General features: G+C 52.1%; 2 protein-coding genes across 7 annotated transcripts in view; both read right to left on the reverse strand.

The window, feature by feature from the left end:
* Nucleotides 1-6,384, reverse strand: part of CNOT1 (CCR4-NOT transcription complex subunit 1) — a 52,706-nt gene extending 46,322 nt beyond the window's left edge. For all 4 annotated transcript variants that reach the window (XM_064722927.1, XM_064722925.1, XM_064722926.1 and 1 more), the window contains exons 1-2: nt 6,257-6,384; nt 402-678 (exon numbers count right to left, since the gene is read on the reverse strand). In XM_064722927.1, coding sequence (XP_064578997.1) covers nt 402-503 — 102 coding nt within the window. In that variant the 5' untranslated portion in view covers nt 504-678; nt 6,257-6,384. The remainder of the gene's footprint in view (nt 1-401; nt 679-6,256) is intronic.
* A 980-nt stretch (nt 6,385-7,364) lies between these two features.
* On the reverse strand, nt 7,365-14,928 carry SLC38A7 (solute carrier family 38 member 7). Of its 3 annotated transcripts, none has more exons than XM_064723331.1 (11): nt 14,844-14,928; nt 13,241-13,681; nt 12,815-13,013; nt 12,583-12,727; nt 11,772-11,870; nt 10,982-11,039; nt 10,563-10,677; nt 10,189-10,336; nt 9,907-10,106; nt 9,584-9,638; nt 7,365-9,491 (listed from the first exon to the last, which is right to left on the reverse strand). In XM_064723331.1, the coding sequence occupies exons 2-11, from the start codon at nt 13,505-13,507 to the stop codon at nt 9,389-9,391; spliced, it is 1,389 nt and encodes a 462-aa protein (XP_064579401.1). In that variant the 5' UTR covers nt 13,508-13,681; nt 14,844-14,928; the 3' UTR covers nt 7,365-9,388. The 3 variants fall into 3 exon arrangements, with proteins under 3 accessions (XP_064579401.1, XP_064579403.1, XP_064579402.1); XM_064723333.1 differs by having other exon boundaries at nt 13,241-13,641; nt 14,844-14,916; XM_064723332.1 differs by lacking the exon at nt 14,844-14,928 and adding an exon at nt 13,846-14,092.
* Nucleotides 14,929-14,990: the final 62 nt, after the last annotated feature.

The following is a 14,990-nucleotide window of genomic DNA, read 5'->3' on the forward strand; positions in this document are numbered from 1 at the left end:
AGGTAAATTACAACATACTCAGGCTTTCAGTGCAACAACTCTGAGCACTGAATGTATACATCTTCCTCCCCTTCCTTCCCAATCAGTGCTCTATTGAAGGGCTGAAAGTGGAAAGATTTGACCTGGAGAAGTTAGGAAAGCTTTTCATGCCACCCTTCAGGAGCAGCAGTTAATCTTGATATTCAGCTACAAAGTTAATACTGGTCTCAGCTCTGAGCTGTATTCCATGACTTGGCAGATGAACCAGCAGGAGTATCAGACACACCCTGCAGCTCCCAACACCACAGAAAACAGCAAACAGTAACATATACAAGAGCACGGCAGAGTACAAATACAAACCAGAAGAGAAACTCCAGTTCTCTTTACAAAGTTTATTTTGTAGCACACATCACTTTACTCACATGCTGTATTTCCTGCTGGCTGGCTCGGTAGTTTTTCTTGGTTAAATTGTCCACCAGGTAGCTGATTTGAGACAAGGCCAGCGAGAGCGAGTCAAGATTCATTGCTGGTTGGGGCGGAAGCAGGCGGCCGAGCCCGGCGCAAAATCACCATTATTCCCCTTTAGTCACCTCAGAGACAGGTCAATTTTTTTTCCCCCAGTGAGTCTTTATCTGTTTCTGTGTTACTTGCTTCAGCTCTTCTTTCTCAGTTGTCTTTGTCTGTTCTGAAACATGGCACCTGGAAAAGAGTATTAAATTAGATTTAAGTTCTGTAGCAACGTCACATAACTATATTCACAAGGAAAATGAAGTAGTATTAAGTTTTCACAACACAAGCTCTGTTGTTTTTACACTACCCAACCACTTTTGTTTCTGCATTTTGCAGTCTGAAAGACTCAGCAAACAGCTCCATCAGAAGAATGATTTTCAGCACCATGAGAAAGAAGAAAATGAGATTAATAAAGAACTAGATACACAGCAACAATCAGAGGTCAGAATCATTCAAAGCATCCATCATAAACTAATATAAAAACCACACTTTTACCATCTCATTTTGCCCCAGTACATCCACACAGTACTGCCTCAACCCCGGTACACCAAAAGAAGCAATCGTGAATGAGCAACGCACAAAGAACTGCAATAAACTAACCCTAACATTTGGCTTATACTGAAACAGCTTTTCCAGCGAGCTACAACAGCAGAGCTTGCCAGCTTAATAAATTTCTATGACAACACAAAACTTGGCACTTGACATCTCATCTGTTAAATTACAGATTGCCAGTGTGACAAAATTGCATCCCAAAGCAAGTCCTGCATATCCAACAGTGTGGGGAGCGTCAAACGAAGCCCCAAGCTGCTCTGAGCAGCAGCACTGTGCATTGCCAAAGGTAGAATCAAGCTGGAGTCACTGCTTGGAAGCTCTACCTGATCAAAACACAAAGGTCACTGGGCTTCATGCCAAGAGTCTGAAGATCCCTTTTGCAGAAGAAAAACTATTGCTTTGTGGTCTTGGCTCTCCATGGCAGAAACCAGCAGCACACGATTGGTGCCTCATCATGGGAATGGATGGCTGGGGTGATGTGCTGGCCCAGGGAGCCGCCCTGCAGCAGCACAGTGCCCATGCCGGCCTCCCTCTGCTGCACCCAGCACACACAGCCCGGCCTCCCTCTGCTGCACCCACAGCCCGGCCTCCCTCTGCTGCACCCAACAGCACACAGCCCGGCCTCCCTCTGCTGCACCCAACAGCACACACAGCCCGGCCTCCCTCTGCCTGCACCCAGCACACACAGCCCGGCCTCCCTCTGCTGCACCCAGCACACACAGCAGGTGAACAGGCTGTGCTGGGTGCAAGCAGAACTCTCCTTCCCAACTCTCTTTTTTCACTTGCTTACACTTGGAACCATACCTTATACTTCAAAACATCAGGAGCAACAAATCCTACCAGAGGAAATTAAGATTATTCTGCCATTCGAAAAAAATTATTATATTACACAAATATATGGGTAAATTATTTGTAAGAAAAGTCAAATCAACTGACCTGCAGACTTTCAGTATGCCAAAAAAACCCCAGACTACTCAATGAAGGTATGCAGGATCCTTCTTAAGCAACAAAGCTTACATCTCACGAAGAACAAATTTTCTACCAGTAATACTGAAAGTATTCTTCAATGACAAGGCAGTTGGTATCTAAAAGAATTTCAGAGCATGTCTAAAACTGCAGTCAGAAGAATTACACAAAACTTCCATTTCTTTTTAGTACATCTGACAAGCTAGAATTCATTACCTTTATATATAAAGGTTTAAAAGGCCATTGACTGTGGAACATCTAGAAAGGAGGACTGGCACAGAAGTTTAGAAAGATTTCTCAGTAGTACAGGATCTGAATTTTTTTTAAATAACCTTTAAATTCCCCTTTTGGAATAACCTAGAAAATGTCACTGGGTTTGGCAAGTACATGCCTTCCAAGACAGTCTTACTGGAAGGGTTTAACATACATGACCAATACAAAGCTTCTGAAAAGCATTTGTTAAGAATCAAGCACACAGAGCTCAGCACAGTACTTGCAGTTACTAAAAGCAGCAGGGGAATTCAGCCCCATCAGAGCCAGCTCACAGCAACCAGCCTGGAGAACTCACAGGCTGTTTGAACTGCCTACAGGGCATAACACAAAACTTCAACTTGGCCAATTTTTAAGGCAGTAACAGAATTTCAGAGTTTGCCTTTCAGGGCCTTAGGAAGAAAAAACACATTTCTCTGGGCATTTTTCATCATATCAATACAAACAGCACAGCAATCACACCTACTCCACCTAAACTCAGGGGTTTTAGTACTGAAATTCTCCAGCTGGGCTCAAGCCTCCCTGCTGCCATACCACACACTGACCATCCCACCCTCCTATCAGCATCTCTTGTCTTCCACAAAAGCAGGCAATGCTTTGATTGCAAAGCAGCAAAACAAGCTTTGCCACCTTCCAACTGCAGAATCTGGCAGTGCCACTGGACAATCCAAGCTGAAGGCAAAATGGATTTTTTCTTTCAAGGAAGAGCCTGAGCAAACACAGAGACTCAAGGAACACAATAGCTGAGGAAACAGCTTCCTACTTATGTTCTAAACATATGGTTGGCACTGTGTGTATCCCAGCACACAGCAAACCTGACAGCTCCCCCGGACACAACATTACCAGCACTTCAGAGGTTCCAATAAACTCACTCAGGAGAGTACAGAGTAACCAAGGGAGCCTTGTCTGCAAAGCAGAACTGCACAGGTATGTCTTTGGTCATTCAGTGCAAGACTCAAATTCAATTACTACAGCACTGATTAAGGAAGCTATGAATGCTATGTGAAGCAGACTTTATTTTTAGATCCATATATCCTTAGTGGGAATGAATCTCCCTGCACTGGCCTCAACAATTCAGGAAGCTTTCAGTCCATGGGACAAACCTGCCAGGTTCAGACAAGTCAGGCCTCAGCCACAGGGAGTTTATAAAAAAATTCAGATTACCTGGTAAAATTATCTACTTTCAGTCACAGATCCTATTATACAGTAATGGATTAATACACCCAGCACGGGACTCAGGAGCTCTTACAATATTACTATTTTATATTGTGCAACATAAAAAATATTTACCAAATTCTACAGCATTACACACCCTGAACACTTCCTAAGGGAAACAACAAAAGACATTTGGCATATATTTCAGTAGGTCTTTTTTCAAGAGCAGAGTCCTGTTGGATTAAAACATAAATGCAATAAAATTTCAGGCAAGAATCCAAAGATCACAAAATAGAGTGGGTCGATATGAAACCACCCATCAGGTGTGACCAAAGACACTCCCTAATAACCAGAAATCACTAGAGAGTAACTAAGCTTTGATGGTGAAGTTGACAGACCTGAAGTCTTCCATGAATTCAGAAACATCACCACAAAGGAAGTAATTTCAAAATTACTTTAAGCTAACTTTGGATCTTTTATTCAGCATTTTGCAGAAGTAAGTAACTACTGCCACTGGATTTCAGGAGTTGTGTGATTTCAGAGCACATGTGCTGCATGTGGAGGATAAAACAGATCAAGTGACACAAGCAGCAATGTGTTTGCTGATTGGGTTCTAAACTCCTGTGACAAAACATCACAAAACATGCTAAAGGGACCAGTGCTAAACCTGCACTCCAGAACAGTCCCTTACCCTCTTTTTAAACCCATGACCAAATACAAAACATGGAAGGGCAGCACACCCCTCTGAAGGCTGACACTGGGAGCAATGCAAGGGAGAGGTGGTTTTCAATCATTCTGTACTTTACATTTCGCTTTGAAATCTACCGAGGGAAAAAGCCCAGAGTGAAATTCACATTTGGAGTAAAATAAGCTCCCGATTCATTTGACCACTTCAAATTCAGGTGTTTACAAACAGAAAGGACACCTGAACATTCCATACACTGGAAAGCTGCACCCAATTCCAGTAAACTGGAAGTCAAGAGATGATTAGACACAGTAACTTCAGTTTTCAGCACCTAAGCTGTTCCTACACACTCAGGTCACTGAAGTTGCAGTTTGGAATCTATCTCAAATACATGAGATATGCATCAAACATGACATGGCTGCTTCAGGCATTTCCACATCTCAACCTGGACTGTTAAAAAAAACCCCAAAACAAGAAGAAACTCTCACTTCCCAGTTCTCCTTCTGACAAGAACTCCAGAATAAAGTTTCTGCTGAAGGGAAAAAAATGAGAGACTAATTATTAAATGCTTCATGTTTTTTTACCATTCAAAATGTGTTTTAGAACAGCTAAATGCTATTTCAAAAGTCAAAGAAAACTGCAATATTAATACATTGGGGATGTTTATGGAACAAGAGAGAAGTCTGGCTGAACTAGTGATGGCCTCAACCATGATTCTCAGTGATAACAATTCCCAACATGATTTAGTTATGTCCCATCACAGGGACACAAAATATTATTGTCCTCTATTGCTAAGTTATGTTCCCACAGTTTCTCTTCCACTTACTCAGCTGAACACCAAGAGTGGCCATTTCAGCATAAATCAAAAACCCAGGAACACTATATAGGATAAAGAGGGTAAGATATTTCTCCAAGGAGATACAGATAGGCAACAAACTGGCTGTGAGTTTGGTTTGGAGACACCAGGCCAATGGCATCAACAGTTAAGAGTGAACTTATAAGCAAAAGGGCTGAAAGAATCAAAATAACAAAGGTGGAAAGGACAGACCAGTCTACCACCAACTAAGTTTGTTTCCTGTTTGTAAGAGTCACCCCACCTGGACTCACCCTGCCCATAATTTTAGCCAATGCCACAGCAGTTACCTTAGAAACAGGAATCAGTTGGGTACACTAAGAGTGACTTGTCAGAGTCACACCTGTTTTGTTACCTGCTTAAAAAAAGTTCCTGAGAGCAGCTGCCATGCTTCCTTGCAACAAGTAGGATTCAGAAATAATCTGAGTACATGATATATCAACAGATTAGTGTCGTATTTTCAGTATTACCTCACTTCTGTCCTAAATACAGTCCAAATTGGTTGTGGTTTGTTGAAATTAAACTATGAGTACTCATTAGTCTTCCTGTATAAGGAGTAAATGGTACTAATCTAAGTTAGGAAACTATTGTAAAGAAGATCTTGTACTGATACAGCATCTGTCGAGACACCCAACTGTTGCTATTTCTAGTTGAGAATTACACAAGTCCATTTCACTGGGCAGCGTTTTCTTAACTGGAGGACAGCACTGAGAAGGATTTCTCTCCTGTGGTCTGCAAGAAGGTTATGTCACCGGATTATTTACTACAGCTCACTTTTTCCGTACTTTCTGCGGGCAAGTTACAACAACACCGATCTCCTACGGAGGCCGCCGAGCCCGGCCGGGGCAGGCCCGGCCCGGAGTGCTCAAAGCTCCACCTGTCACCGCCGGCGTTACACAAGCGCAGGGGGAGCGCTGAGCTCCAGAGCCGGCGGTTCCCCCGCACCTCGCGACGCCGCCGCAGCCGCTGCCGCCGCCACCGGACAGGGAACACCCGCGGCTCCGGCCCGGACCCTGCCGAGTTCCCTCTGTGGCTCAGGGGCGGCCGCAAGACGGAGGAGTGCGGGGGGAGAGGGCCGCGGGTCCCTCGGCCGCCTCTCGCACACCGCGGCGGGCGGCCCGGCCGGGCGGGTGCCTCAGCCGGCCCCGCTGCCCCCAGCGCAAGCCGGCCCGGTCCCGCTGCCTCCGGCCCCGTCCCCACAGATCTCCCCCCACCGCCCCGAAGCTCGCAGTGCCCCCACAGCCACCCAGAGCACCCCCCCGGGGCCGGGCGGGCGCCGCTCCCACCTCGGCGGTGTCGTGAGGGCCGGGCCGGGGCCGCTCGCGCGCTTCTCTCGCGCCGCCGCCGTTCCGATACAAAATGGCGGATGGGGTCGCGCGCTCGCGCCGCGGCCTTTCCCCTCCCCCGTCCTCTCGCGGGGGGGGCGCGGGGGGAGCGGAGGGGCGGAATGCGCGCCGAGCTGCCGCGCCCCCGCGGAAGGGCCTTCGACCAATCACAGCGCGGGACCGCGTGAGCGCTGACCAATCAGCGCCGTGCGACCTCGGGGGAGGGCACCCTGCCGCCCTCCGCGCGGAGCCTGAGCCGCGCGCCATTGGCCGGGAGGGGCAGAAAGCCTTCCTACTCTCTCAGCCAATCAGAGCTCCGAACTCCTCTCGGTCTGCGCGTGCGCGCTGCCGGCCAACCCGCTCTGCTGAGGCCGGCCAATGAGCGAGGGGCGTCGCGCGGGGGCGGGGCGGGAAGGGGAAGTGGTGGGCGGTGCCAAAGGGCGCGCGGAGTCACGTGGGGGGGGTTACCCCTCCCTGAGTGGTGCGGCCCGCCCCGTTCCCCTCGCCTCGCTGTTTCCTCCCCCCCGAAGATGGTACAAGCCCAGGAACGGTTTCCCCCCCGCGCAGCGCCGTGGTACAGGCCCATGAATTGGCGTGCCCTCCCTCGCCCTGCCTTGGTACGGCCCAGGCACCCCCCCCCCCCCGCCAAATCTCCTTAACATGGGGGCCGCGGGTCCTTCAGGGCCCCCGGTCCGGCCCGGCACGCTCCAGCCGCGGGTTTTCCTTTCTAAGGAAATCCTCTCTCCATTTGCACCCTCCCGGATGGCCGGCCTCAGTCCCGAAGTGGAAACTCCCTTCAGTTCCTTTCCAGCCACACCACACCCGCCTGCCGGTCCCGGGGAGCGATACTGGGGCGCCACACCGGGACTGGAGCCCACAGAGCCTCCCCCGGCATCCCCCGGCCCTGGGCGCGAAGATACCCCGGAGAATGAGGGCCTGAGGAAGGCAGTGGGATTTCCCAGCTCCACACCATCCATCCCAAAGCTCGGAGAGCTGGGATGGCATTTCAGGATATGGCTTCATCCCTGTATCCCACCCAGGAGCATCTCCCACAGAAACCACCTCGTGCTGGCCTGACACACGCATCACAATGTCACTTTTATTGAGTTCCCTCCACTTTCTGCATGTACAAAATACATGTTAAAAGGCCAGTGTTTGTAAACGGGAGCAGTAAGGCAAACAGGAACGGCCACAGCACCCCCAGACTCGCTCAGCCCACAGCCACAGGGGCACCAAGGGAGCCCAGGTGTTTCTCAGGTGACATGAGACACTGTGTCCTCGTCCACTTCGGCCAAGGGACCTCCTCATGCCTAGCACACCTTCAGGAAAGCCAGAGCCACAAGACCCACCAGGTACCAAACCTTTTCATCTTCCTGCAGGGTGGGCACTGGAAGGCATTTTGGCATTGGCATCTGCTGAGCATCTCTGCTGGGCTCCACGGGAGGTGGCTCTGTGCTCCCCACACCCAGGACAATTGGCCATCTTCTTTATGCCAAAGGCTCCCTGAGTCCCAGCTCCTGCTCTTGGGCAGGAGCCTGGCAAAGGGGCTCAGCACACAGCCAGTGCCATACCAGTGGGGGTTTGGTGGAGCCTGGGTTTGTCAAAAGATGAGGGCAGAGATGCTGGAGATCCCTTGGGAGAGGCAGGAGGGATCTGTGCCTTCACAGCATCTCTCAAACATTCCTGCTGTGCTTAGGGCTTTTCTTCCTCCTTCTCCTCCTTCTCCATTCAGGAGACTTGTCCCTGTCCCAAGCAGCAATGGGGAGGTCCCCATTTACACTCGGTGTTAATAAGGAAATACCAAATGTTTCCACGTGGGAAGCACCCACGTGCTGTCACCCCTCCTGCAGCCACTGGTAGCAGCAGGACAGAGCCACGTTGAGAAGTGCAGGAGCACAAGCCATGGTTCTCCTTCCCACCACAACAGCCTGTGCTGCTTCCAGAAGATGCAGGAGGTGCAGGGCCAGGTTCTGCAGAAATCTGAGCTGAACCCTCATCACAGATGCATCAACAGCTATCCCTGAATTCCTCCCTCCCCAAGGGTTTTAGAAGCCAAACAACATAAAAAGAAACTCAAAGACAGAACAAGAGAACATTGCTGTTGAGGTTTAACACCCCCAACCAAACCCGCAGCTGGGGGAACTGCTCAACCCAGAAAAAGCAGGAATGAAACTATCATCCAGACAGGCAACAGAGGGACAGCCCAGAGCAACACCAGCCATAGAGAGTGTAAATGACCAAGAGAACAATCTAAAACAAATTAATACTGATTGCTTTATCCCAAAAGCATCCTTTAAAACCTGGCCCAGTCCCATTTCCTGGACACCTGGAAGAACAGGATTGTAAATCTGGAGAAGAGCTTTGCTCCATTGTAGTGTCTTCAGTAGGTTGATGCTGTCATAGCAGCTTCTCTTCTGAGTGAGCAACCCCTGGCAAGGAGAACATTGCACTGGCATGTCCCTACCCCAGGGTCATTCTGGTCCTTAAAAGAAAAAACCCAAACAGGCTGAAGGCAACCCTTTGTAACACAAAGTGCAGCCCAGGCAGAGGGAGATGTGAGAGTAGAGGCAGGAGACCAGCAGGAAACCAGAGATCAACCAAACATTGACACAGAACAGGACTGTGGGATGTCTCCCTGTCAGATAAACATGATTACTATTTCCCTTTATGCAGAACACTGCTTCTTTCTCCAAAGTCGGGAGAAGGAGCTTTAGCTGTGGAGAGGAGCTCCACCAGCACAAGGGTACAGAGATGAGAGCAGCATGGCTTTGCAAACCCCAGCCATGACCCCTTAGTGATGTCTGAGGGAGGGGTGTCTACTCCAGGGGCAGAAGGAGCTTGCCCTGGATGACAGGTCCCCTTGTAGTGTTGCTCTGGCTTCAGCAGGGAGCCAGGGCTGAGAGAAGCCTGACTGCCTGCAGCCTTAAGACAATGAGATACAAACCACCACAGGGCTTGTTCAGCCAAGCCCCGAGTCACAACGGTTCACTTGGATCTTCCCAACACACCAACATGTTTTCTTCCCACTTCCCTTTGGTCCTAGGGGAAATCTCCATCCCCTCAGCAGCAGCAGTGCAGTCCAGCCTGGAGGAGTCAGGCTGTAAGATCCACAAAGATGGCATTGGCAGTGGTCTGTCCAAAGATGAAGGCTCCAAGGGTGACCATGAACACCCCATAGCAGACCTGGGCCCACCAGCTGTGGATGCAGGAGGACAGGGAATATTTAGAGGGGTTCTTACCCCAGTATCCACAGGGGAATGGGGGAGAGGGGAGGCACATTTCAGTTACCTGATTGCCCTGGTTTCTTGGATCTCAGAGAGCTTGGCTTGAATCAGACAGAGCCCTGAAAGGCAGGGAAGGCAAATTAGAACCAGATGAGGACTGCCCACTGGGGACTGAACAGACACCCTATAAAACAGGGAGCTGCACCCCCTGTTACAGAGGGCTACTCCATGTCCAGCCAAAACAGTTAGGCTGCTGACTGGCCTCTCACCACATTTTTGTCCTCCTCTAAAAATCTCCTGGTTCCTGTGTTTCCATCCTGCTCCTCCCTCTCTGAGACACAAGGCTGTGAGACCTTTGTCAGCCCCTGAGCATGCCAGGATCCCTACCTGGGAAGACAAAGATGAAGCAGGCAGCCAAGCCCCCAATGACAGAGATGACTTTGCCAATATCAGGGATGAAAAGAGCCAGGAGCAGTGTCAGGAGGAACCAGCTGATGGTCTGAAGCAGGCGCCTCCTCCGCTCCCGAACCACGTCCTCCTCCACCGTGACCCCGGTGTAGCGCAGCCAGAGACCCTCCAAGACAGCCCTGTGGGCACAGAGCCAGGACAGAGGGGTTTCCTCGTGCTGCTCCTCCTTCCCACACCAGCCCCATCTCTCCCAGTGCTCACCGGCCACAGAAGTGCAGGATGGGGTAGGATGTCAGCACACAGAGGATGATGAAGGCCCGGGCGAGGGCAACAGGGATGTCATTGGAGGGGTAGGACATCAAGACGTCCTGCTCCACGCCAGCTCCAAAGGTTAGGAAGCCACAGATGCCTGTCAGGAAGGGAGCAGTCAGCACAGGGAACAGGGACAAGTCTCCTGAACATCTGTTTGAAGGACCAAACTTGGATGGACACGGCACAGGGCACATTGCAGAGGTGTACAATGGACTCTCCTCCCTTCTCCCTCTGACCCTTGCTGACCAGAGGGTCCCTGCCCTCCTGAGGCTCACAGCCACTCCAAGGACTGTGCCACACTCACACGGTGTTCCCTCACTTACCAGTGCCTGTGTAGACAAACAGAGCAATCACCATGGCTGCTGTCACCACTGCCCCCCAGGTCTTCACCTCTGGCTGCTTCATGCTGTTAAAGACGGGCACGCTGCTCACGTGGCACTGCCAGGACACAGAGACAGTGGGGATATGTGATGGGCAGAACCATGGGGAATCCTACTCATGATATTCTGTGTTTGTTGGGATATCATGATCTCCCAGGTTTGTCACTGGAGAAGAAAAAGGTGGGGGACAGGATGCCCTGTACATCCTAGCTGGGGTAAAATGGATCCATCTCCATCCAGAGGTGGTGAGATGTTAAAAATACTTTAGTCTCCTTGCAAAGCTGGGCAGTGAGCACACGGGCAGGGTTTTAGTCTGCCGTCCAAGCAACCACAGGATGGGAGTGGCAAGCTCATGGCCTTACCTGGAACCCAAAGCAGATGGTGGGCATGGCATTGAAGACAGCTGTCCAGGTGGAGGGGCTGGAAGGAGAGAAACACCCATCAGTGAGACCAGAATCCCCTGTGACCCCCATCCAGTGCACCAGGGGAGGATGAGCTGGGAGTGCTCAGTGTCTTTGTCTTACTGCATCCCCCCACCCAGGATGATGCCATTGCATGGAATGGGATTTTCTTGGGACCTGGTACTCCCTGAAGAACAGGGCCTTTCATTGAGACAGAAACAGCCAAACCTGAGCACACAAAAGTGAAAGTATCAGTAAAAAAATAAGGATCTAGTTGGGCAGTGCAAAAAAACTGGTTTAACCTTTGGTCTGCCATAAAATTCCTGCACTGGATCCAAAAATATACACTGTGAGGAAAGGAATAAGCCACAGTGGTTGTGCTGGTTAAGGAAATAACCAAAATCATCCAAATATAGACACAGCCCTTGTTGCTGGCTGAGCACAAGCATGGCACAGGGAATCCAGGGCCTGGATATGTCAGAGGTAAAAACCAATCAGTGCTATCAAAATCTGTGATGGAGCCATGGGGACCTTTAAGAGGTCCTTTTCCTCCTCTTCACCACCTGCTCCTCTGAAACACGCAGAGGTGCAGCCATTTGGGAGCTTCTGGCAGCAACATGCAGAGTCCCCAGGACCAGGGATGGGACTGGTGAAAGATTCATCCCCTGCCTTTGCAGCCCTCACTCCCACAGCCCTGCCTGGCTCTGCAGAGCTGTGGTGGCACTGACAGCATTGTGTCTCTTGCTCTCACCTGGTGGGGATCTCCACAGGCACCAGCTCCTTGTCGGGCCAGATGTACTTGATGATAATGACTGCTGTGACATACCACGTGCCAATCACACTGAGGGAGCTGTGAAAGGGGATAGGAGGCTGTCAGTGCTCTGCCTCCCCACTTCATGGAGGGTCTCCTCCCAGCCTCTCCATCCCCATCTTCTGGCACAGCCCAGGCTACCCCACTCCTGCCTATCAGACACATTTTTTGTTTCCCTTCCCATGGGAATATACCAGGAAACGTCACCCGCTGTCCCCCAAGCAGATGCCCACACAATTCTGTTGTATTTGGGGGTTATCCCATCCTTCTCTGAGTGGCAAACCTGCCAGACTTGGGTTTTGGGCGGGAGAAAGAGGCAAGTGTTGAAGCACTGACACTCCTTGGTGCCCCTGCTGGTGCAGCTCCAGCAGCCAGGTCACACCAAGATTCTTGGTGGAGCAGGGCTGGCCTGCAGACCACCCAGCCTAGGGACAGTTTCTGGCTCTCCTTTCTGCTGGATTGCCATCTCCAAAGATAGGAGACAATGTAGTTGAAAGCAGCATTTCCTGCTTCCTCCAGCATGCAGAAGGGAGGGACACAAGCCCTGAAGTACAACACTGTGGCTGCACAGTGCTCAGCCACTCCTCTGCTTCCCAGATAGGTAAACTGAGGCAAGGGAAGGCAGAGGATGAGTGGGGAGATATGGCACAAGAACCACACCATTTCCAGTCCCCGTCCTCTGCAACTGTGCTTAGGTGGGTGCTGGCTGGCCCACCCCAACGCCCAGGCCCAGAGGGCTCTTCCCACCCACCTGGCATATTTTTGGAAGCCAATCTCTTTGGGGATGGAGAGGGGCAGGATGAGCAGGAAGGCGGTGATGCTGATGGTGAACTTGCGGTCTGTGTACCAGCGGCTGCTCCCAACTTCCTCAGGCTCCTTCACCAGAGCAGCAATGACTGTAGGGACAACCAAGATGGTCAGGGTGGCCCTTCCAGCTGAAGGGACAACAACTGGTTATTATTTGCTCCATGGGAGGCACTTACTCTTGTCCTGCTGGTCTCCAATGATGATGAGGAAGGCGATGCAGGTGCCAAAGGTGTAGACAGCGATGGCCACCTCGCACAGCACACCAGGCACCTTCCCACAGACAGCCCACACAACCTCCTGGTAGGTGCGCTCGTTGCTGGCCTGCGAGCAGTACGCCAGGATGACCAAGCCTCCGATGATGAAGATCAGCATGCACTGGGATAGGAGACAGACAGGGAGGGAACACTGAGCCAACAACATGGCGAGGTTCCCTCAGCCACCCCAGGCAGCCACCCCTGAAAACACTGAGAATCTCTGGTGCACCTCACCCAAAGAGCTTCTTCCTAGGAGTCTGGTCCTCCCCAAGCCCTTTCTGGGGCACCACATGTCCCTCCCATGCACCCTCCCATGGTGGGATGGGGGACTGTCCCTTCCCCACTCACCATCTGCAGGGTGATGCCTGCAGCCACGCCACCAGCCATGCTGAAGGCAGCAGGGAAGTTGAGCAGCCCAGCCCCGAGAGCAGCGTTGACCACAATGAAGACAGCTCCCAGAGCCGATGTGGCCCCCAGTCCATTTCCTTGGCTCTCTGAATTTTTGGGCACCGTCTCCACACTAGGGCTCTGCAGGAGCCTGGCCCGTTCGCCAGCATCATCACTCCATTCCCAATCCTTGTAGTCACTGTTGATGCTCCCAGTGCCCTGAGCCATTGTCCCTTCGCAGGTGGCACACGCCACTGTCCACGTCCCACTAGTGCTCCTGCACCAGGCTCAGCCAGGTACCTCGAGGAGGGTCCTCAGCCAGCACTGGCTCCATCAGGCAGGAAGGGCAGCAAACAAACAGGCTGGAATGCAGCAACACGGGAGTCAGGCACCTCCCTACTCCTACAAGGGGATGAAGAATGACACTGTTAAGTGTTAGTTAAATTATATTAACAAGGGACAACCTGGGCATCAGGTGGGGGCACAGGGGAGCTGAGTTCCTGGACCTTAGCTTGGGGGGGCTCATAGCACACATGCACCAGCAGAGATATAGCAGGAGAACTCACCTCTTGTCCCTCAAATCAGGGAGAGGTCACAACTGCTGTTGGATAGGGAACTGAGCCCTGGCTGTGGGGCTGAGGAGCTGCAGCTTTACAGCAGGACTCGCCTTTCTGTGGACACAAGACCCAAAGTCCTGGCTCACTTCCTGATTTCCAGCCCTAATTTCTGCAAGCTCTGCAAGACAGAGCTGAGCACGTGCTCCTGAGTAAAGAGCAAGGCTGGGCTCAACAGGAATGACCTGTGTGCAGCAGAAATACTGTGTCAACAGGAAAAGCAGGACTGGCCCCTTCCTGGGCACCCCCAGGGTGACAACCAGCAGGAGATGGATGATGTCTCAGAAGATTTTGGATTTGAAGATAAGGTGTTTCCAGCATCACAGCCCTTGGGGGTTGCAAAGTCCAAATCTCATCCCAGATGTGTCCAAGGTGGAGGAGGTCGACCCTCACAACCTGGCAGGATTTTGCAGGAGTTTACATGAACATGAGAAATCTCTTTTCAAGGAAATCTGCAAATTCCTAGAGGACATCTACAGAGACTCTACCTGTCCAGCTCACTCCTTGCTTCTGGGCTATTTAAACTCTGTGCTTGTGCTATGAATCCTCTGTAAAGATTTCTGGGGCAGGGGAGGAAGGGCCGCCCTGTGCCGCGTGGGTAGGACCGTGGAGGGACAGGCCGGAGGGTCCGCGTGGGCTGAAGTTCCCACCCGGCCGAGGATGCTGCAGGGGGTCGATGCTTCTCCCATGGCCTGGGGGAGGATGCTGAAGGGTGTCCTTCCCCTGCAGGCAAAGCCGCCATACTCTGGCAGCCAGAAACCCCGAGAGCAGGCGCTGCACCGAGGGTGACTCGACAGACCCGCGGCGCCCCCCGCCCGGAGCAGCAAGGCCCGGAGCCGGTGACACGGAGCCGCCCGCGCTCGCAGGGGATGCACAGGCTCCTGCCCTGGCCGGTCACTGAGCTCCCCGCGTGTGTCCCCCCGGTCCGTCCGTATCCCGGCCCCACTCACCAGGCGGGGAACGCGCCCAGCTCCGCTCCCTTCGGCCCCGGCCCCAGCCCCGGCTGAGCTCGGCGGCGGCGGCGGCGCGGCGGCGGCTCCGCCCTGCCCGCTGCACGCCGGGGGTTGTAGTCCAGCCCCGGAGGCGGGGGAATATCC

This window comes from Zonotrichia leucophrys, chromosome 11 (assembly GCF_028769735.1).
Source record: "Zonotrichia leucophrys gambelii isolate GWCS_2022_RI chromosome 11, RI_Zleu_2.0, whole genome shotgun sequence".
Lineage (NCBI taxonomy): Eukaryota > Metazoa > Chordata > Aves > Passeriformes > Passerellidae > Zonotrichia > Zonotrichia leucophrys.

Coding starts and splice junctions, on each gene's coding strand:
- SLC38A7 (XM_064723331.1), bottom strand. CDS start 13,507: ATGGCTCAGGGCACTGGGAGCATCAACAGTGACTACAAGGATTGGGAA. Junction 10,337..10,562: donor GTTTGTCTACACAGGCACTG/GTAAGTGAGGGA, acceptor CCTTCCTGACAG/GCATCTGTGGCTTCCTAACC. Junction 9,492..9,583: donor CAAGAAACCAGGGCAATCAG/GTAACTGAAATG, acceptor CTGCATCCACAG/CTGGTGGGCCCAGGTCTGCT.